General features: G+C 42.5%; 1 protein-coding gene across 1 annotated transcript; it reads left to right on the forward strand.

The window, feature by feature from the left end:
* The first annotated feature begins 11802 nt into the window (after positions 1 to 11802).
* Positions 11803 to 14302, forward strand: DUXB (double homeobox B). Its single transcript, XM_021932189.2, has 2 exons — positions 11803 to 12036; positions 13474 to 14302. Exon 2 carries the CDS (start codon positions 13474 to 13476, stop codon positions 14068 to 14070), a length of 597 nt encoding a protein of 198 aa, XP_021787881.2. The 5' UTR covers positions 11803 to 12036; the 3' UTR covers positions 14071 to 14302.
* The last annotated feature ends 4732 nt before the right edge of the window (positions 14303 to 19034 follow it).

Here is a 19034-nt window from a genome sequence, read left to right on the forward strand (position 1 = left end):
GCCCCTGTCTATCTCTGGGCTTCTGGAATTAACTAGTCCTTACCAGAGACACAATGTTTAATTTTAAAGTGAGTTGCCTAATTAATAGTATAGTACAAGAATTATCAAAATGAAACAAGGTAAAGCTAGGTCTTGTAAATCTGGAATACACATCAATATATGCATACACACATAGTAAAAAATATTTCTAAAAATATAGATACTGTATTGATAGTCTTTAAATTACTGAAAGTTTAATTTGGACAAGATAAAAAAGAATAGCTTTTCTCCTCTGTTATGAAACTGAGAAATAAAAATAAAATTCTAAGGGCCCAACTTACTGAACAGACCACATCTTGACCAAGGGGACCCAAGAGAAAACTGAGTTCTCGGCTGGGCACAGTGGCTCCTGCCTGTAATCCCAGCGCTCTGGGAGGCCAAGGCAGGTGGATCACCTGAGGTCAGGAGTTCAAGACCAGCCTACACAACATGGCGAAACCCCATCTCTACTAAAAATTAGCCAGACATGGTGGCAGGCACCTGTAATCCCAGCTACTCAGGAGGTTTAGGCAGGAGAATCACTTGAACCTGAGAGGCAGAGGTTGCAGTGAGCTGGGATTGAGCCATTGCACTCCAGCCTGGGTGACAGGAGCGAAATTCCGTCTCAAAAAAAATAAAACTGAGTTCTCAGCCATGACAGGATGGGAGGTCAGACACAGCTCGTTATACCTGTTCCTTCACTGACTATCATTAAGCTTTCTTCTGTAAGAGCTCAAAAAAACCAGCCCTTTCAAAAGATTCCACCACTTATATCAACCAACTGCTTGACTGCTCTCCCTTCTTTTAGCAGTTTCAGCATAACAACAGATGAGCTTTTCTTCTGATGAGAGACCACCAACCATGGAATGATCCTGGCCAGTCTATGACGAATGCTCAGTGAGGGTTTCTGTGTCCTCTACTTCACCTTTGGATGTCAAAGAGCACAACACTCCACCCTGGGATCATGCTGATGCCGCCATCTTTGAACATGGGTCACAGAGAGGCATGAAGCTGAATTGCATATATATATATATGTTTCTCCTTTCATAAATATGCATTATTTTCTCTATAGCTCATTGAATATGTATATCTGGCCACCCCATCCAGCTTAAATTCCTGTCTTATTCTTTGGACCCTTGAAGTGTCTATTTCTAGTTTCTGGCTGGGGAGCTATGCTTCCCAGCTTGTCAGAACGGCCACCCTGCAGGCTACAATCCTTTATGAAAAATAAAGCTCTCCTTTCCATATTTATGAATCTTATCATTCTTCCGTTGACAAAACATAGCATTATAAACAGAAATGTGAATAAAAGTATACTAGCGTCTGTGGATTCACTGGATTTTGTATGCACACAATCACACCGTCTGCCAATAAAAGTATTCTTTCTTATTTCCAGTCCTTCTACTTTCATTTTTCTTCCTTACTATTGGCTGAGAAATGCAGTAAAATGCTAAATCGGGGTAGAAACAACATCATTGCCACATCGCCAAGCTTCACATCAGGTCTATTTCCAAACATATATTACCAAATATGGGCTTAAGGGGTTCCCTTTTATTTCTGTTGTTCTTAGCTTCTTGCCTCAAAAATCTGAAATCTCTCCGAATTTTTAAGTTTTTAAATGTCTTTCTTCATCTGTTGTGATGATGGTATTCTTCTTCCATAATCTGTTCATGTGGTGACTGTTGTAAAGCACTGCGATTTTAGAAAAATCCAACTAGCTTATGACATAACCTTTTTATGTATTTCTAGATTGGAGGTGCCAGTAGTTTAAGATTTTGGTGTCTATGTTCATGAGTGATATTGGCTTCATTTATTCTTTATTAAATGCTTGAAATTTAAAGTGATTCTGCCTGGCTCTGACATTATTTTCATGGAAACATTGTTGACTACTGACTCTATACAATTACAAGACAAGCATTTCTCTTTAGATCAGTTTTGGGGATGTTGAATTTTTCTTTTTTTCTTTTTTCTTTTTTTTTTTTTTTTTTTTTTTTTTTTGACGGAGTCTTGCTCTGTCACCCAGGCTGGAGTGCAGTGGCTCAATCTCTGCTCACTGCAAGCTCCACCTCCTGGGTTCACGCCATTCTCCTGTCTCAGCCTCCCAAGTAGCTGGGACTACAGGCGCCCCCCACCACACCCAGCTAATTTTTTTGTATTTTTAGTAGAGATGGGGTTTCTCCATGTTAGCCAGGATGGTCTCGATCTCCCGACTTCATGATCCACCCACCTTGGCCTCCCAAAGTTGTGGGATTACAGGTGTGAGCCACTGCACCCAGCCGGGAAGTTGAATTTTTCTAAGAATATATCCATTTCATCGAAATCTTCAAATTTATTATAAAATCACCCCAACATCCTCTTAACTTTTTCATTCCTAGGGCATATGTAGCAGTGTACTGTTTGTAACGTTTCATATTTGGACTTTCTATGTCTGTTCTTGATTTGTCTGCCAGACGTTTGTCCTCTCAAACAACCAGTGTCTGTGGGAAAGACCTCAATGCTCTTTGTGAGCATGACTTTCTGGGGCAGTGGGGGCTGCTGAGGGCCAGGGGGCCTGTCTGGTTAGGGTCCTGGGCCTCTCCTAGACAGCTCAGGTGTCCTGGCTCCCGCCAGTGGGTACCCACATCCCCTAGTCACTGAGGGCCTCTGTGAAAAGACATCTGCACGTTTCAGGAAGGCCCTGTCACTGCACAAAGGATTCCTGAGGCCCTGGGACTCAGGCTAAGCAAGGACTTAGTTAAGAGCGGGTCGTGTTGCAGGCTTGCATGCAGCAAGATCCCATTTTCCTCCACAAAGACAACTGCTCACAGGAAGGCCCAGGGCCCCCAACAAGCCACTTTCACTTGTGTCCTCCTCAGACTTCCAGTGCCTAAAAACCCAGGGTGGGGAAGCCTCAAGGATGCGGTCCCGGATCTGGCAAGGCATGTTCCAGTCCTGGTCACGTGTGCACTGAAGCCTTAGGAGACAGAAATGGGGACTCAGGGGTCAAAATCAAGATTTAACCCTTGGAGGGCTGTCATGGCCTGAATTCTGCCCAACCCCCGCATTCATATGATTCATATGCTGAAGTCCAAGCCCCTAGTACCTTCAAATGTGAGGGCCTTCAAAGAGGTAATTAAGGTAAAATTGTAATAGCCAGTTGGGTTTATCTTGTCTGCTGCTCAGAAAGCCAGATGCCCTGAGAACAACAGGTATTACAGCAAAGAAAGAGATTAATCAGGACGGGCGCAGTGGCTCACGCCTGTAATCTCTGCACTTTGGAAGGCCAAGGCGGGTGGATCACGAGGTCAGGAGATGGAAACCATCCTGGCTAACATGGTGAAACCCCGTCTCTACTAAAAATACAAAAAATTAGCCGGGCGAGGTGGCGGGCGCCTGTAGTCCCAGCTACTCCGGAGGCTGAGGCAGGAGAATGGCGTGAACCCAGGAGGCGGAGCGTGCAGTGAGCCGAGATCATGCCACTGCACTCCAGCCTGGGTGACAGGGTGAGCCTATGCATCAAAAAAAAAAAGAAAGAAAGAAAGAAAGAAAGAGGTTAATCATCACAGGGCCAGCCAGGTGAGAACAAGGAGAAACTTCTCAAACCCATCTCTCTGATAATTTGGAGGCTAGGGCTTTTTTAGGATATTTTGGCAAGCAGGGCGCTGAGAAACAATTTATGAAATCACAGGGGTATGTAAAACTGTCTTCATACAGCTGAGTTAGTTTCTGGGAGGGAGGCCTCACGGACCAGGAGGGGCTTTTGATCTACTAAAGTGCCAAATCTGAAAAATAGCTCACACACTCATTCTTTGAGTTTTGCATTCACGATGTTATTTATAGGGGTAGCTGGGGAAGTTATAAATTTTGTAACCCCTGGCTACATGACTCTGGAGTACTCAACAACCTATAGAAAAACACCCTGATCAAAGGCAGGTTATTGGTTAACTATGCCTATTTTTTAGAAAAGTTTAAGTCCCTGCCATAATTTTAACCTTGTCTTATGAATGTTGCTTTAACCTCCGAATTGGTGGGGGCAAGGAGTGGAAGGGCTCAGTTTTTCTTGCCTCATGTTTAATTATAAACTAAATATTTCTCATAGTTATCTATGAGAACTCTGTGTTAGAATAAGATAAAAAAAGGGGGGGGCGCTGTCAGGTTAGAAGTAAGATGAAGTCTACCATATTAGATTATTCTTATTATAATTCTGCAAAAGGCTGGGCACAGTGGCTCAGGCCTTTAATCCCTATACCTTGGCCTGGCCAAAAGCACTTTTAAACACTCAAACGATACAGCAAAAAATCATTAATAAAAATGTTGACCAGGCTGGGCACGGTGGCTCATGCCTGTAATCCCAACACTTTGTGAGGCCAAAGAGGATGTATCATCTGAGGCCAGCAGTTCGAGACCAGCCTGGCCATCATGGTGAAACCCCGTCTCTATTAAAAATACAAAGATTAGCCGGGTGTGATGGCACAAGTCTGTAATCCCAGCTACTCAGGAGGCTGAGGCTGGAAAGTCGCTTGAACCTGGGAAATGGGGATTGCAGTGGGCAGAGACTGAGCCACTGCACCCCAGCCTGAGTCACAGGGCCAGATTTCATCTTGAAAAAAAAAAAAAAAAAAAAGAAAAGAAAAAGAAAATGTTGACCAGACATGGTGGCTAATGCCTATAATCTCAGCACTTTCAGAGGCCAAGGCAGGGGGATCACTTGAGCCCAGGAGTTTGAGGCTCCAGCGAGAGAGCCAGGCCTTGTCTCTAAAAAAGAAAAATAATGCTATATTAGAAACTATTCATTTAATGCAAAAGAAAGCAGTAAATGTCAGGCCTCTGAGCCCAAGCTAAGCCATCATATCCCCTGTGACCTGCACGTATACATCCAGATGGCCTGAAAGAACTGAAGATCCACAAAAGTGAAAATAGCCTTAACAGATGACATTCCACCATTGTGATTTGTTTCTGCCCCGCCCTAACTGATCAATGTACTTTGTCATCTCCCCGACCTTTAAGAAGGTTCTTTGTAATCTCCCCCACCCTTAAGAAGGTTCTTTGTAATTCTCCCCACCCTTGAGAATGTACTTTGTGAGATCCACCCCCTGCCCACAAAACACTGCTCCTAACTCCACAGCCTATCCCAAAACCTATAAGAACTAATGATAATCCCACCACCCTTTGCTGACTCTCTTTTCGGACTCAGTCTGCCTGCACCCAGGTGAAATAAACAGCCATGTTGCTCACACAAAGCCTGTTTGGTGGTCTCTTCACACGGACGTGCATGACAGTAAATATGATTTTGGGCACACCAACATCTGTATCATTCAGGGTTCAATCAGAGAAACAATCAGTAGTGTTCTGAGGTCAAATCTAATAGTGAACTAGTGAACTATATATATGTGTGTGCGCCTGTGTGTATTTATATTATATAGGTACATATACATCTATACACATACACACTTGTACATATATATAAAGACATATATATGCCTTAGTCCATTCAGGCTGCTATAACAAAATACCATAGATTGGTTAGCTTATCAACAACAGAAATTTATTTCTCACAGTTCTGGAGACTGGGAAGTACAATCGGGTTAGGTGTCTGGTGAGGACTCACGTCCTAGTAGAAAGTCGTTTTCTCACTCTAACCTCACATGGCAGAAGGATCACAGGGATCTCCCTCTCTCCCTCCCCCTCTCTGCTCTCTTTGATGAAGACGCTAATCCCTTCATGAGGACTCCACCCTCATGACTTACTCACTACCCAAAGGCCCTACCTCCTAATACCATTACCTTGGTGGTGAAGATTTTGACATATGAATTTTGAGGCTACATAAACATTCAGGCCATAGCAATACAAAACTCACTTCTATAATTCTAGGGGCTGGGTGGGCAGAATAAATTCTGTAGGGCAGGCCCTTCGGAAAAGCAGGTGGAAACTCCTGAAACAGCAGATGAAGCAGCTGAGCACTTATAGAACTTTTTAAAATTTTTACATAAATAAAATAAGGTCTTCCTGTGTTTCCCAGACTGAATTTTAACTCCTGGGCTCAAGCGATCCTCCTGCCTCAGCCTCCCAAAGTGTTGGGTTTCCAGGCTTGAGTCACCACACCCAGCCAGATGTGATTCCCACCACCTCCACCCCCCAGGGCAACCTCAGCTTTGCTCTTTAACTGATTGAAAATAACCCACCCAGATTATCCAGGATAATCTCATTTACTGAAAGCCAACTGATTATATAACCCAATCACATCTACAAAATACCTTCACAGCAATGCCTAGATTCGTGTTTTATTGAAAAAATAGGAAGTGTAGAGCAGCCAAGTTGACACGTAGACAGCACCATCGCAATGAAAAAAAGACACGAGTTTCAGAAGAGGCGAGGAAAACAAAAAACACAAAGTAAGGTAAGAACATTCTTATAATGTGGAAACTACTATGGCCAAACTGAAATAATTAAACAAGAGTCATATTTAGAAAGGTATTATGAAAAAGACAAAATCATCAAGTAGAATCTGTACTTCCGCTTAATCTAGTTACTTCAAGTTTCTTTCTACAGGTGTTAAATATTTAATGAGGGGATTAAATTGAAAGGTATTTAAGAAAGGGGCGGGTCACCCTGATCCTATATAAAGCCTGTCTTTGGGAGCTGCTCAATTACTCGCTGATCTCCGTGGAGTCCGGGTTTTCTACCCAAGATGAATTTGGACGGTACTTCAGGTGGTAAGTTCCCATCAGCTTTTTCTCTGTTCTTTGGGATTGCTACATGCCTTGCTTATTTTTCAGAGTTTGTCAAAGTTCACAGCACAAACATGATTAGAGGTACAGAATGGTAGAGCAGCAGCTGTTTTTAGCTGATAAATTGTGTTAGAACAGCCATGGGTGCTTTGAAGTTGGACTCTTGAATTTCAAATGTAAGACGGCAGCCATGAGTCCCACACAAGGGTCATCTACCTAGTCCCACACAAGGGTCATCTACCTAAAGTTTTAAAGCTGACAGTTTATGTGGAGGGAAGAATGTATGAACTGTCTAATGCAGCCTACTGAATTTTTTTGAGATATATTCTTTTTCATTAGAAGTACCAGTTCCTGTGTGTCTTATTTCACCTTTTCAATTGTTCCATGAGTTTCACTTTTTTCATTGATTTTTATTAATTTTCCTCCTCCCTACTGCTTCCTCTTTTGGTAATTTTGTACATTTTCTGTGTAAGTTCTCTCTTTGGAAATTTAGGCCATTAATTATCATTTTCTAATATATATGTTTAAATGTTTATGTACCCAATTTAGCATGACTTTTAGCTATTTAAAAAAAAGAGCAAAAATACAGAGTAATAATAGGACGGGCGTGGTGGCTCAAGCCTGTAATCCCAGCACTTTGGGAGGCCGAGGCAGGCAGATCATGAGGTCAGGAGATCGAGACCATCCTGGCTAACACAGTGAAACCCTGTCTCTACTAAAAATACAAAAAATTAGCCAGGTGTGGTGGCGCCCCAGCTACTTGGGAGGCTGAGGCGGGAGAATGGTGTGAACCCGGGAGACAGAGCTTGCAGTGAGCTGAGATGGTACCACTGCAATCCAGCCTGGGCGACAGATTGAGACTCTGTCTCACAAAAAAATAATAATAATAATAATATTAATAATTAACAAAATGGGGAGGCCACGATAGGAGGATCAATTGAACCCAGGAGTTTGAGGCCAGCCTGGCAAGATGATGAGATCTCATCTCTACAAAGAAAAAAAAATAGCCAGGCACAGTGGTGCATACCAGTAGTCCCAGCTACTCCAGACACTGAGGCATAAAAATTGCTTGACCCCAGGAGTGGAGGTTGCATTGACCTGAGACTGCACCACTGCACTCCAATCTGGGCAACAGAGTTAGACTCTGTCTCAAAATAAATTAATTAAACTAAACCACAGATTTAAACCTATAAATATATTCTTCATGCTGTTCTCCCCCTTTTCTGTTCATCAGGCATACTTCAAAAAGAATTCTGGAGAAAAAGAATTCAGTATAACCAGAGTCAAAAGGATATCCTCCAATCATGGTTTCAACATGACCCTTTCCCTGATAAAGCTGCCAGAGAACAACTGGCCAAAGAAATTGGGGTTCCAGAGTCTAATATTCAGGTGGGCATTAGATTTCTACTTCATTATCTGTCAGAACCACGGTAAAGAGAAAGACTAGGCCCAGCGCTTTTGCCAGTTCCCTTATATCAGGTATTTTGCTAAGAAACGTTTTCCTGTTACACAAAATTAGAAAACAAATAAAAAGGCCAGGCGCGGTGGCTCATGCCTGTAATAGCAGCACTTTGGGAGGCCGAGGTGGGGCCTCATAAGGTCAGGAGATCGAGACCATTCTGGCTAGCACGGTGAAACCCCGTCTCCACTAAAAATACAAAAAAAAAAAAATTGCCCGGGCGTGGTGGCAGGCACCTGTAGTCCCAGTTACTCAGGAGGCTGAGGCAGGAGAATCACATGAACCTGGGAGGCCGAGCTTGCAGTGAGTCCAGATTGCGCCACTGCACTCCAGGCTGGGTGACAGAGCCAGACTTCATCTCAAAAAAAAAAAAAAAGAAAAGGAAAGAAAACAAATAAAAACAAGGATGCTGTTTATGAATTTTACCAAAGGTGGAAATATCATTTGTATTCACCAATGGGGAAGGTGAATATAGTGGCTCAGTCTCTGCCAATAGGTAATTAAGTCATATTTTGAGATTTAGAGAATATAGGAAATGAAATCACCATGAGAATTATGTCCTATATTTTAGTATTGGAATATTCAGATAGATTATTCATATGTAATTACAAGGAAACTGGGGTAAGAATGCATGTGCATTCCCAAGTCTCAGACTATTTTTTAATTTAATGTCTCAAATGCGATTCATACACACAATGTTTGAAATAAAATTCCATACTGAATTATTTTAAATATAATAGCTGATATAAAATGAAGCTAAGTTAAACCTCTTCAGTTATCAGAGAGATACCTGGACTGGGTAGGGTGACCCACACCTGTAATCCCAACACTTTCAGAGGCCGAAATTGGAAGATCACTTGAAGCCAGGAGTTCAAGACCAGCCTGGACAACATAAAACTCCAAAAAATGTATTTTAATTTGCTGGGTGTGTTGGTCCACACCTGCAGTCCCAGCTACTCGGGGGAGCTTAGGTGGAAGGATCATTTGAGCTCAGGAGGTAGAGGCTGCAGTAAGCCGTGATTGCACCACTGCACTTCAGCCTGGGAGACAGAGCGAGACAATGTCTACCAAAAAAAAGAAGATATCTTTGATTCCTGGCATGGTGGTGTACACCTGTACTCCCAGCTACTTAGGAGGTTGAGGCAGGAGAATCGCTTGAGCCCAGACATTCTGTGCTATAGTGTGCTTGTGTTATGCAGATTGGGTGTCTGCAGTATGTGGATTGGATGTCTGCAGTAAGTTTGGCATCAATATGGTAATGTCCCAAGAGCTGGGGACCGCCAGGGTGCCTAAGGAGGAGTGAGTCAGTCCAAGTCAGAAACAAAGCAGATCAACACTCATGCTCATCAGTAGTGGGATCGTGCCTGTGAATAGCCACTGCACTCCAACCTGGGCAACATAGCAAGACTTTGTCTCAAAGAAAGAAAGAAAGAAAAAGGGATCTCTGTAAATAACATAATTCTATCAGTGAAAATGGTATTTAAACCAATGAAGACCAAGTGAAATTGTGTTTTTAGAGGAAAATAATGAGTTCTGGGTTTTGCATCAAATGTATAGTCTCCAACAAGCCATTGGCTATAAGAATCTGAGAGGATATAGGAGAGAAGAATTTTACTTGTCTCTTCATGTATCTATACTGGATGTGGGAGGCAGGGATTACTCAAGTCCCAGTAACAAAAGTACATTCTATGGGAATACTGGTAATTGGCTTTGAGGTACTGGGCCCACTTGGAATGATGGTGAAAATGGCAAGTTCAGGAAATGATGTAGATAGAGGTTGCCTCTGCTATAGTGTTTATACTTTATTCACTTGTTTCCAGTTTCCATCTGTACTTAAGATTTCTTAACTAAAACTATTCTGATTCATTAATTTAGAGAAGAGATAAAACCTTTTAACATAACGTTCACCAACTTTTTTACCACAGACTGGTTTTGTGGAAGACAGTACTTCCACAGACAAGGAGGGGTGGGTAATGGTTTCGGGATGAAACTGTTCCACCACCGATCATCAGGCATTAGCTATTAGTTAGATTCTCATAAGGAGCTCACAACCTGGATCCCTCAAATGCACAGTTCACAGTAGGGTTTGTGCTCCTGTGACAATCTAACACAGCAGCTGATCTGACAGGAGGTGAAGCTCAGGTAGGTAATGCTCGCTGGCCCTCCACTCACCTCCTGCTGGGCCACCCGGTTCCTAACAGGGTTGAGGACGCCAGCTTTAGCACAATGCCTATGATATAAGAGTGGTTTATTGGATATTGGTTGTCATTAAGACGCTAAATGTTCTTAAGAATATCTAATTATCAAAATAATAACACTTAGAAATCATTAGAAAATATATTGCAATTCTGACTCTAATAATGAGGAAACAAGCAAAGAGTTCAATTGGTTTTGTTAGGGACGAGAGTGACAAAATGAGATGTGTGGCTCCCTAGAAGTCTCCTCATCTATTGTTAACCCTGGGATAAAAATGACTAAGAGGAAATACAGATGAGTGTTAGCCTAGCTCTTTACTATGGCTAATTCTGCTCTCCTATTTAAAGAAATTTTTCTGCAATTAATTCCATATGTATTGTATGTTATGAAATGGTATTTCCTGTGAAGAAGTGATGAGGGTCAAGAAAAGATACTCAGAAACTGAAGTCCTGCTAGGAGGAAGAGCAAGAGAGAGAGTGCAATCCTTTGAGAGACCTCATAGGGTCTCCTAAATCAAACAAATTTACTTTGGATGCCACAAAAAATGACCATGAAAGAAAGGTTCCTTTGATTTGAAGGGAGATTCATGTGTGACCCTGAATCGTATGCCAATAGTAGCATCATTCCTAGGACAATGCATTGCCTTTCTCTTGTGGGTATTATTCCAGCGACAGTTAGTCAAATCAGTTTTGTTCAATTGAATTGATATTTGGAATGACATAGCCTGAGATGCATGACTGTCACATCTTCTTCTCCTACTTAGGTTTGGTTTAAAAACTACAGAGTAAAACAGAGAAAACTAGATTATACATGCTTCTCAGAAAAAGATCAAACCCAGGGGCATGACCAGTCCCAGCATCTGACTCATGGTAAGAATGCTCAGTGGGTCCCATTGAGAGTACAATTTTTTTTTAGGTGAAAGCAAGTTTATTAGAGAAGTAAATAAACAAAAGAATGGCCACTCCATAGGCAGAGCGGCCTCCCACAATTGAATGAGACAGGCAGGTTCTTCACAAGCAAGCTCGGGGCTTTTTATTTTTTTATTTTTTATTTTTGTATTTTGTTTCGAGACGGAGTCTCACTCTGTTGCCTGAAGTGCAGTGGTGTGATCTCAGCTCACTGCAACCTCTGCCTCCCGGATTCAAGAGATTCTCCTGCCTCAGCCTCCCAAGTAGCTGGAACTACAGAGGTGCGCCACCACGCCCAGCTAATTTTTTGTATTTTTAGTAGAGATAGGGTTTCACCAGTTGGCCAGGCTGGCCTTGAACTCCTGACCTCAAGTGATCCACTCACCTTGGCCTCCCAAAGTGCAGGACTACAGGCATAAGCCACTGGGCCCAGCCTAGCTCTGGGCTTTCTGGTCCTGCTGCAGAGCAATGACCTCCTCTTCTGCCACCTTGGGGATTCAGAGAGAGCAAATACGGCCAGCATTATCTTCATGGGTTTGTTTTTCTGGTTTGAATATGAAAATTCCCCTAACAGCTTCTATGTTCTCCTTTAGAATACTTACCAAAAGAAGCCCGGCAAAAACAGACATTCATCACGTGGACTCAAAAAAACAAACTAGTGCAAGCCTTTGAGAGGAACCCATTCCCTGATATTGCTACCAGGAAAAAACTGACTGAACAAACAGGACTGCAGGAATCAAGAATTCAAGTAAGTTCCATGTCTGTGACCCCGACTATATCCTGCCTGTGATACTGCCCTCTGAAGGTGTTACTGAAAAACTTCGAGCTGTCTTGGGTTATCAAAGTCATCAAGGGCAATGACGGGGGATGGTAAATGTCTGGCATTGCAAGTCCCATTTTTGTCAAGGAAGAATTTTCAAATCAAATTGCTATGCACAGATTTGGAATCACTAGCAGAAACTACCCATTTTGAGAACATTGTTAGATTTTCTACAACCTTGAGAGTGTTGTCATTTTAGCTCAGATAATTCTGTCTTGTGAGGGGCCACCCTGTGCATGGTAGAATATTAGTCAGCATTCCTGGCCTCTACCATCTAGATAGCAGTAAAGCACCTGCCCACCTTCTCTTCCCCTGTTTGTGACAAGCAAATAATTCACAGACATAGTCAAATGTTCTCCCATTGAGGGACAAAATTGGCCCCCACAGAGTATTTTCTTTTACCTAAGTTATGGGGATAGTGATTTAGCATATGTTAAGTGCTCATGACTTAGGAGGCACAGTCATGGGTTTATGACACACAAACTCTCAAATACATTTATTTGTGTTTGTTAGTCATTAATCAGATGAATACACATGCACACAAACTATCAATTCTTATGCACACATCCATGAAGAGGAAAAAAATGTCAACCTGATCAAGAGATCTTTTTTGCTGATCCATTGTTACAATTAGAGGGAGAATTCAAGAACATGTGCCTTTCTAGTCAGAGATTCAACTCACCTGTACTTAATTGCTGACTGTGTTATAACCTCAGAATATATATTTGTGTTTATGTGTATATACAAACATACACATTACACACACACACATGCACACATGAACACATGGACTGGAGTTAATTTCACATATAAAATGTATAAGATTTTCTTTTTCTCAAATTCACATAAAAAAGAAAAATAAACAAAAGTAATAAAAATAAATAATAATAAACGTATATATACATGATTTCATATACAGTCGTCCCTTAGTATCCATGAGGGATTGGTTCCACGACCTTCCCCTGAATACCAAACTCCAAGGATGCTCAAGTTCCTGATATAAAATGGTGTCGCATTTGAATATAACCTATGCACATCTCGTGTACTTTAAAACCTCTGTAAATTACCTGTACTACCTAATATAATGTAAATGCGATCTGAATAGTTGTTATACTGAATTTTTCTTTGTATTATTTTATTGTTGCATTGGTTTTTATTTGGGTTTTCTTCCAAATATTTTCAATCCATGGTTGGTTGAATCAGGGTATATAGACAGAACCCATGGATTTAGAGAGCCAACTCTCTCTATAAAATCACCCTGTGATTTGTCCTTAGGTTAATAGCTCCTTTATTTTACAGAGCATGTGATGCAGAGTTACAATTGCTTATATTTTATGATGTCATGTCTCCCTTTTTCTTACTTAGATGTGGTTTCAGAAACAAAGATCTCTGTACCCCAAGAATTGCAGAAGGGAGCCCGTAAATTTATTGGTAGATGACCCAAACGAGAGACCAGATACAACTGTTGGGTGGCATCCAGTCAACCTGTTCAGCCTCACAGACAGCTCTCATTATTTTTCTTCCTCAAATTCTTCCAGCGGGCACCAAACTCTTCTACCTGTTCTTCCTTCAACCCAGGCGCCTTGGGATTCCTTCAGGGTCCATGTGAGCCAAGGACCAAATGTCGTGATCATGCAGCCCACACAGGCTGTGCAGGAAGTAGAGAACTCTGATCAGCCTCTCATACTTCCGAATCACGTCCTGACACTGCCAATTCTGAAAAAGGACTTAGATACTCTGACTCCCTTCTGGCTCCAATACCAAGAAGAACACCAGAATCACAAAGAACACACGGGCTCAGGAGTACTACAGTTCAAGAGCCATTCGCAGCCTGAACCAGAGCACAGGGAGCAACAACCTCTGAATCTGGGTCAGCTTGACATATCGAACATTTTGCAAAGGTGGGACAAGATGTGCCAGGCTCTGCTTGCAGAATGGGACCCTCTCAAAGGGACACACTGAGACAGACTTGTGGCAGCAGCAGGCACGCTCAGCTGAGAACCATGTCATCCATTTGGCCAATTGCCCCAGCAATATGTAGAAACCTCAAGCCTTTAGGTCAACTCCTGTAATGCAGAGTTCTTCAGTAAAAGGTACAACTTGGCCGGGCGCGGTGGCTCACGCCTGTAATCCCAGCACTTTTGGAGGCCAAGGTGGGCGGATCACGAGGTCAGGAGATCGAGACCAGCCTGGCCAACATGGTGAAAGTCCGTCTCTACTAAAAATACAAAAATTAGCTTGGGGGGGTTGGCGCATGCCTGTAGTCCCAGCTATTCAGAAGGTTAAGGCAGGAGAATCACTTGAACCTGGTAGGCAGAGGTTGCAGTGATCCGAGATCACGCCACTGCACTCCAGCCTGGTGACAGAGTGAGACTCCGTCTCAAAATAAATAAATATAAAGGTACAACCTGACAATTTCTGACATACAGAAATTGGAAGTGAGGTACAGATGGCTGGATTGGTTACAGCTTGGTGTATGCCTTATTTGAACACTCAGCATTGTATGAATGGTTGAAGTATGGCCACTGGAATTGTCCAAGACTTAGCTACTGTTACACATGCATACTACTAAGTTAGGTTTTCAATGTCTACCTATTAAGCTAGGTTACAGTTCATCCACAAGTACTCAAATATAGAAGCACAGAGTCCTTCACAGGCCACATTTACTTTGCTTTCACATGGGTTAGCATCCAAGATAGAGTTATTTTAGCCTCCACAAGACGTATGTGGGGTTTACTTTGGAACGATAAAAATATCTTTGAAAAAAAAATTTTTTTTTCTTTTTTTTTTGAGATGGAGTCTCGCTCTGTTGCCCAGGCTGGAGTGCAATGGTGCAATCTCGGCTCACTGCAACCTCTGCTTCCCGGGTTCAAGCAATTCTCCTGCCTCAGACTCCTGAGTTGCTGGAATTATAGGAGTGCGCCACCACACCTGACTAATTTTTGTATTTTTAGTAGAGTTGGGGTTTCACCATCTTGGTCAGGCTGGTCTCAAACTCCTGACCTCGTGATCCGCCCACCTCGGCCTCCCAAAGCGCTGGGATTACAGGTGTGAGCCATCACGCCCAGCCTTGAAAAATACTACTTCTTTGTTTGTCTTATCCTTTTGAATTATGTTCCATTATACAATACTTTCAACTCCATAAAAGGTGTGGAAACAAGGTCAGTATATATAGATCTAGTTTTACAAAGATACCAGTTTGCACTACTACAAACAGTTGTGCAGTGAACATCCCTACCAGTGTCTGTGTCCATTATGTGAAAGGGTTCTGTAGGGTATGCACACTGAAGCAAAAGTGCCAGAATATTTTGACATCAGTATTTATTGCTAAGTTAGCCTCAGCTGAATTTGTTGCTCCTAATATGAGATGCACCTTCATTTATCTAGGGAATGAAAACACATGCACATGCACACATGTTAGTGGAGCATGCCTACCTGAAAAGATTCTGATATAATTATTTAACAGTGTTGATACCGAAGCAGTGTCATCATCTGGGGTAATACCTGAGGTTCCCTGTCCTATGGCCATGGAAAACTAGGATACAGACACACCAGAGTGAGGTTAAGAATGGAAGTTTAATAAGCCAAAGAAAGAGAAGAGCTCTCTGTGCAGAGAGGGGTCCTGGAGAAAATGGATTGCCACTTGCATAGTGAAATGCAGAAGGTATTCTAGATGAGCTTGAGGGGGTGGTGTCTGATTTACATAGGGCACCAAAGATTGGTCAGACCCGATGCACCATTTGCATAGCATGCAAAGAAGCTGGCTACCCCATCCAAATCTTTTTTTTTTTTTTTTTTTTTTTTTTTTGAGACGGAGTCTCGCTCTGCCGCCCAGGCTGGAGTACAGTGGCCGGATCTCAGCTCACTGCAAGCTCCGCCTCCCGGGTTCACGCCATTCTCCTGCCTCAGCCTCCCAAGTAGCTGGGACTACAGGCGCCCGCCACCTCGCCCGGCTAGTTTTTTTGTATTTTTTAGTAGAGACGGGGTTTCACCGTGTTAGCCAGGATGGTCTCGATCTCCTGACCTCGTGATCCACCCGTCTCGGCCTCCCAAAGTGCTGGGATTACAGGCTTGAGCCACCGCGCCCGGCCACCCAAATCTTTTATTATGCAGATGTGTTCTCTACCTGGCCGCCACCATGTTGCCTGCTTTTTCACTGTACATGTAGTGACAAAAAAGAAAAGAAAGCCTCCATGTTGAACATACCTGGCTTTCCTTTTCTATTAGCACAGCTGCTGGCATTTATTCATGAGAGCTTCCAGCTTGCTTATCTATGTCTACGGTTCCATTTTTCAGGCTACTTTTTGTTAGAAAAGATTTGGGGCTGCTTTTGTTAAAAGGGAAACCTTGCTGGGGGCTCCTTTTACCCTCACTATCTGCCTACATAATTTCTCTCCACCTCCTGTATCAACACCATGCCTAGTTTTGTTTTTGAATTGTTCCCCTAGATAATTCTTATTTGCAGGCAAAGATTAGAGCTCTTAGTATAAATAGTCACTCCTCCCTACTTCCAACACATATGTGAAAAGAGTTCCCCAGGTTACAAAGACAAGTTTTATATTTGTTTTTTCTGTTTTGTTTGTCAGTGTGTGTTTTGGTTTTTGGTTTTGTTTTGAGATAGGGTCTCACTCTGTCATCCAGGTTGGAGTAGAGTGGCACCATCTTGGCTGACTGCAGCCTCAACCTCCTGGGCTCAAGCAATTCTCCCACCTCAGCCTCAACCTCCCAGGCTCAAGTGATCCTCCCACCCCAGTCTCCTGAGTAGCTGGGACTACAGGCGCATGTGCCATCACACTGAGCTAATTTTTGTATTTTTGGTAGAAACAGATTTTCACCATATTGCCCAGGCCGGTCTCAAATTCCTGAGCTCAAGCAATCAACCTGCCTCAGCCTCCCAAAGTGCTGGGATTACAAGCGTGAGCCACCACAACTGGCTGAAGACAGGTCTTTTGAAATACCTTAGTCAGATGAAAGCAAAGAATAAAAGAATGAAGAAAGCCTACATGACATATGGGATATTATTAAGTGAACAAATATTCAAATTTGGGGAGTTTCAGAAGGCGAAGAGATGGGAAAAGGCATAGAAAAGTCTTTTTGTTAGAAAAGAAATGATTGGGGGGCTGCTTTTTTTTTTAAAGGGAAACCTTGCTGAAGACTCTTTTTACCTTCATTATCTGACTCTAAAACTAGCCAGGACCAGTTTATGTTCATGTTACCAAAATACCAGGGGTTCAGTCTAGGTCGTGCTGCTGGCCACATGGAAAGCCATTCACTGAGACAATGATTATTGCCAAAGAAGAAGGCTTTAATCGGGCACTTACAGCTGAGGAGACAGGAGATCAGTCTCAAATTCATCACTCTTACTGATTAAATTAGGGGTTTATATAGCAGGGAAGAAACGTTAACTATGCATGGGACAACAAGAACTTGGAAAGGGTAAGGAACAAATCATGATGAATGAAGGGCGTGGCATCCCATCGTCTGGATGCGAGGATCTGGTGACCCTCAGTTCTTTGATACTTTTTGAGAGGCCTGGGGGCTTCTTTCCTGTGGAAGGAACTCAGATAAAACAAATGTTAAGTTTCAACCTTTAAGACCAGAAGGGTTGATTTCTATGTTTATTCAAAAACAAAAAACTGTCTATAAGACTATTGGGTCAATTTCAGTCCAGTCTCCTTTTTCTATTTATTGATTCCTCAATCGTGAGGAATCTGATCTCCAATCTTACTGGCTCCTTCACGCTGAGGAAGAATGTTGTCGGCAGTTCCATACCATGGGCGGCCACGTGGCTACCCAGGAATCAAAGGTTAATCTAATACTGTAGTTTTCTTCAGAAACACAGTCTTTCTCTCTCCAGTTCCCAATTTCTGCCAAAGACAAATCACAGCAGAACAAACCTACCTGCAAAAAATGTTTCAGTCCCATATACTTGGCCTGATTACCCTCACAAATGCAGCAAGAATCATTGTCCACATAGCTGCTCCTAAAATGGCCTTGCTAGAACCTCTCACAAAGGCATTTCAGTCAAAGCCCTGGGAAAATAACCAGTTCCTCAAACTGTGTCCCATTATAAAAGAAAACAGATTCTTTTTTTTTTTTTAGACAGAGTTTCGCTCTGTCACCCAGGCTACAGTGCAGTGGCGCAATCTCAGCTCACTGCAAGCTCTCCTGGGTTCACGGCATTGTCCTGCCTCAGCCTCCCTAGTAGCTGGGACTACAGGCGCCAACCACTGTGCCCAGCTAATTTTTTGTATTTTTAGTAGAGACAGGGTTTCACCATATTAGCCAGGATGATCTCGATCTCCTGACCTCGTGATCCACCTGCCTCAGCCTCCCAAAGTGCTGGGATTACAGGCATGAGCCACCGCACCCAGCCAGAAAACAGATTCTTATTGCACTTATGCAAACATGTTGCCAGGAATTAAGAACAGTCACAATTAATTTACAAGTTCTTGAGAAATTAGGCAGAGAGAGAAATATGCCTCAAATTCTGTTTACAAGAGTATACTCTACTCAATTTTTAAAGGCTATAAATAGCTCAAAAAAAAAAAAAAGCTCTCCAGACTCTGAAGAATCAGCAATGTTTGTAACAAACAACAGCAACAAAAAGCAATAAAAATTTATTTCAGTCCTCCATTAGTCCAGTCCATGCAATCAACTCCCTGCTCTGCTTCAAAATAGGTCAGCAATATTTATGAACATGTCCGCCTTTCCATTCATGCCCTGGAAGTCTTCTCTCTAATCCAATGGCACAATCTCCAAAGTTATCAGAAATCTGCATTTAAGAGTCCTTTTTGGTTGGGAACAGTGGCTCACACCTATAATCTCAGCACTTTGGGAAGCCGAGGTGGGCAGATCACTTGAGGTCAGGAGTTCGAGACTAGCCTGGCCAACATGACAAAATCCCATTTCTACCAAAAATACAA

Source organism: Papio anubis, chromosome 18 (assembly GCF_008728515.1).
Source record: "Papio anubis isolate 15944 chromosome 18, Panubis1.0, whole genome shotgun sequence".
In the NCBI taxonomy this organism is placed as follows: Eukaryota; Metazoa; Chordata; class Mammalia; order Primates; family Cercopithecidae; genus Papio; species Papio anubis.

Coding starts and splice junctions, on each gene's coding strand:
- DUXB (XM_021932189.2), top strand. CDS start 13,474: ATGTGGTTTCAGAAACAAAGATCTCTGTACCCCAAGAATTGCAGAAGG.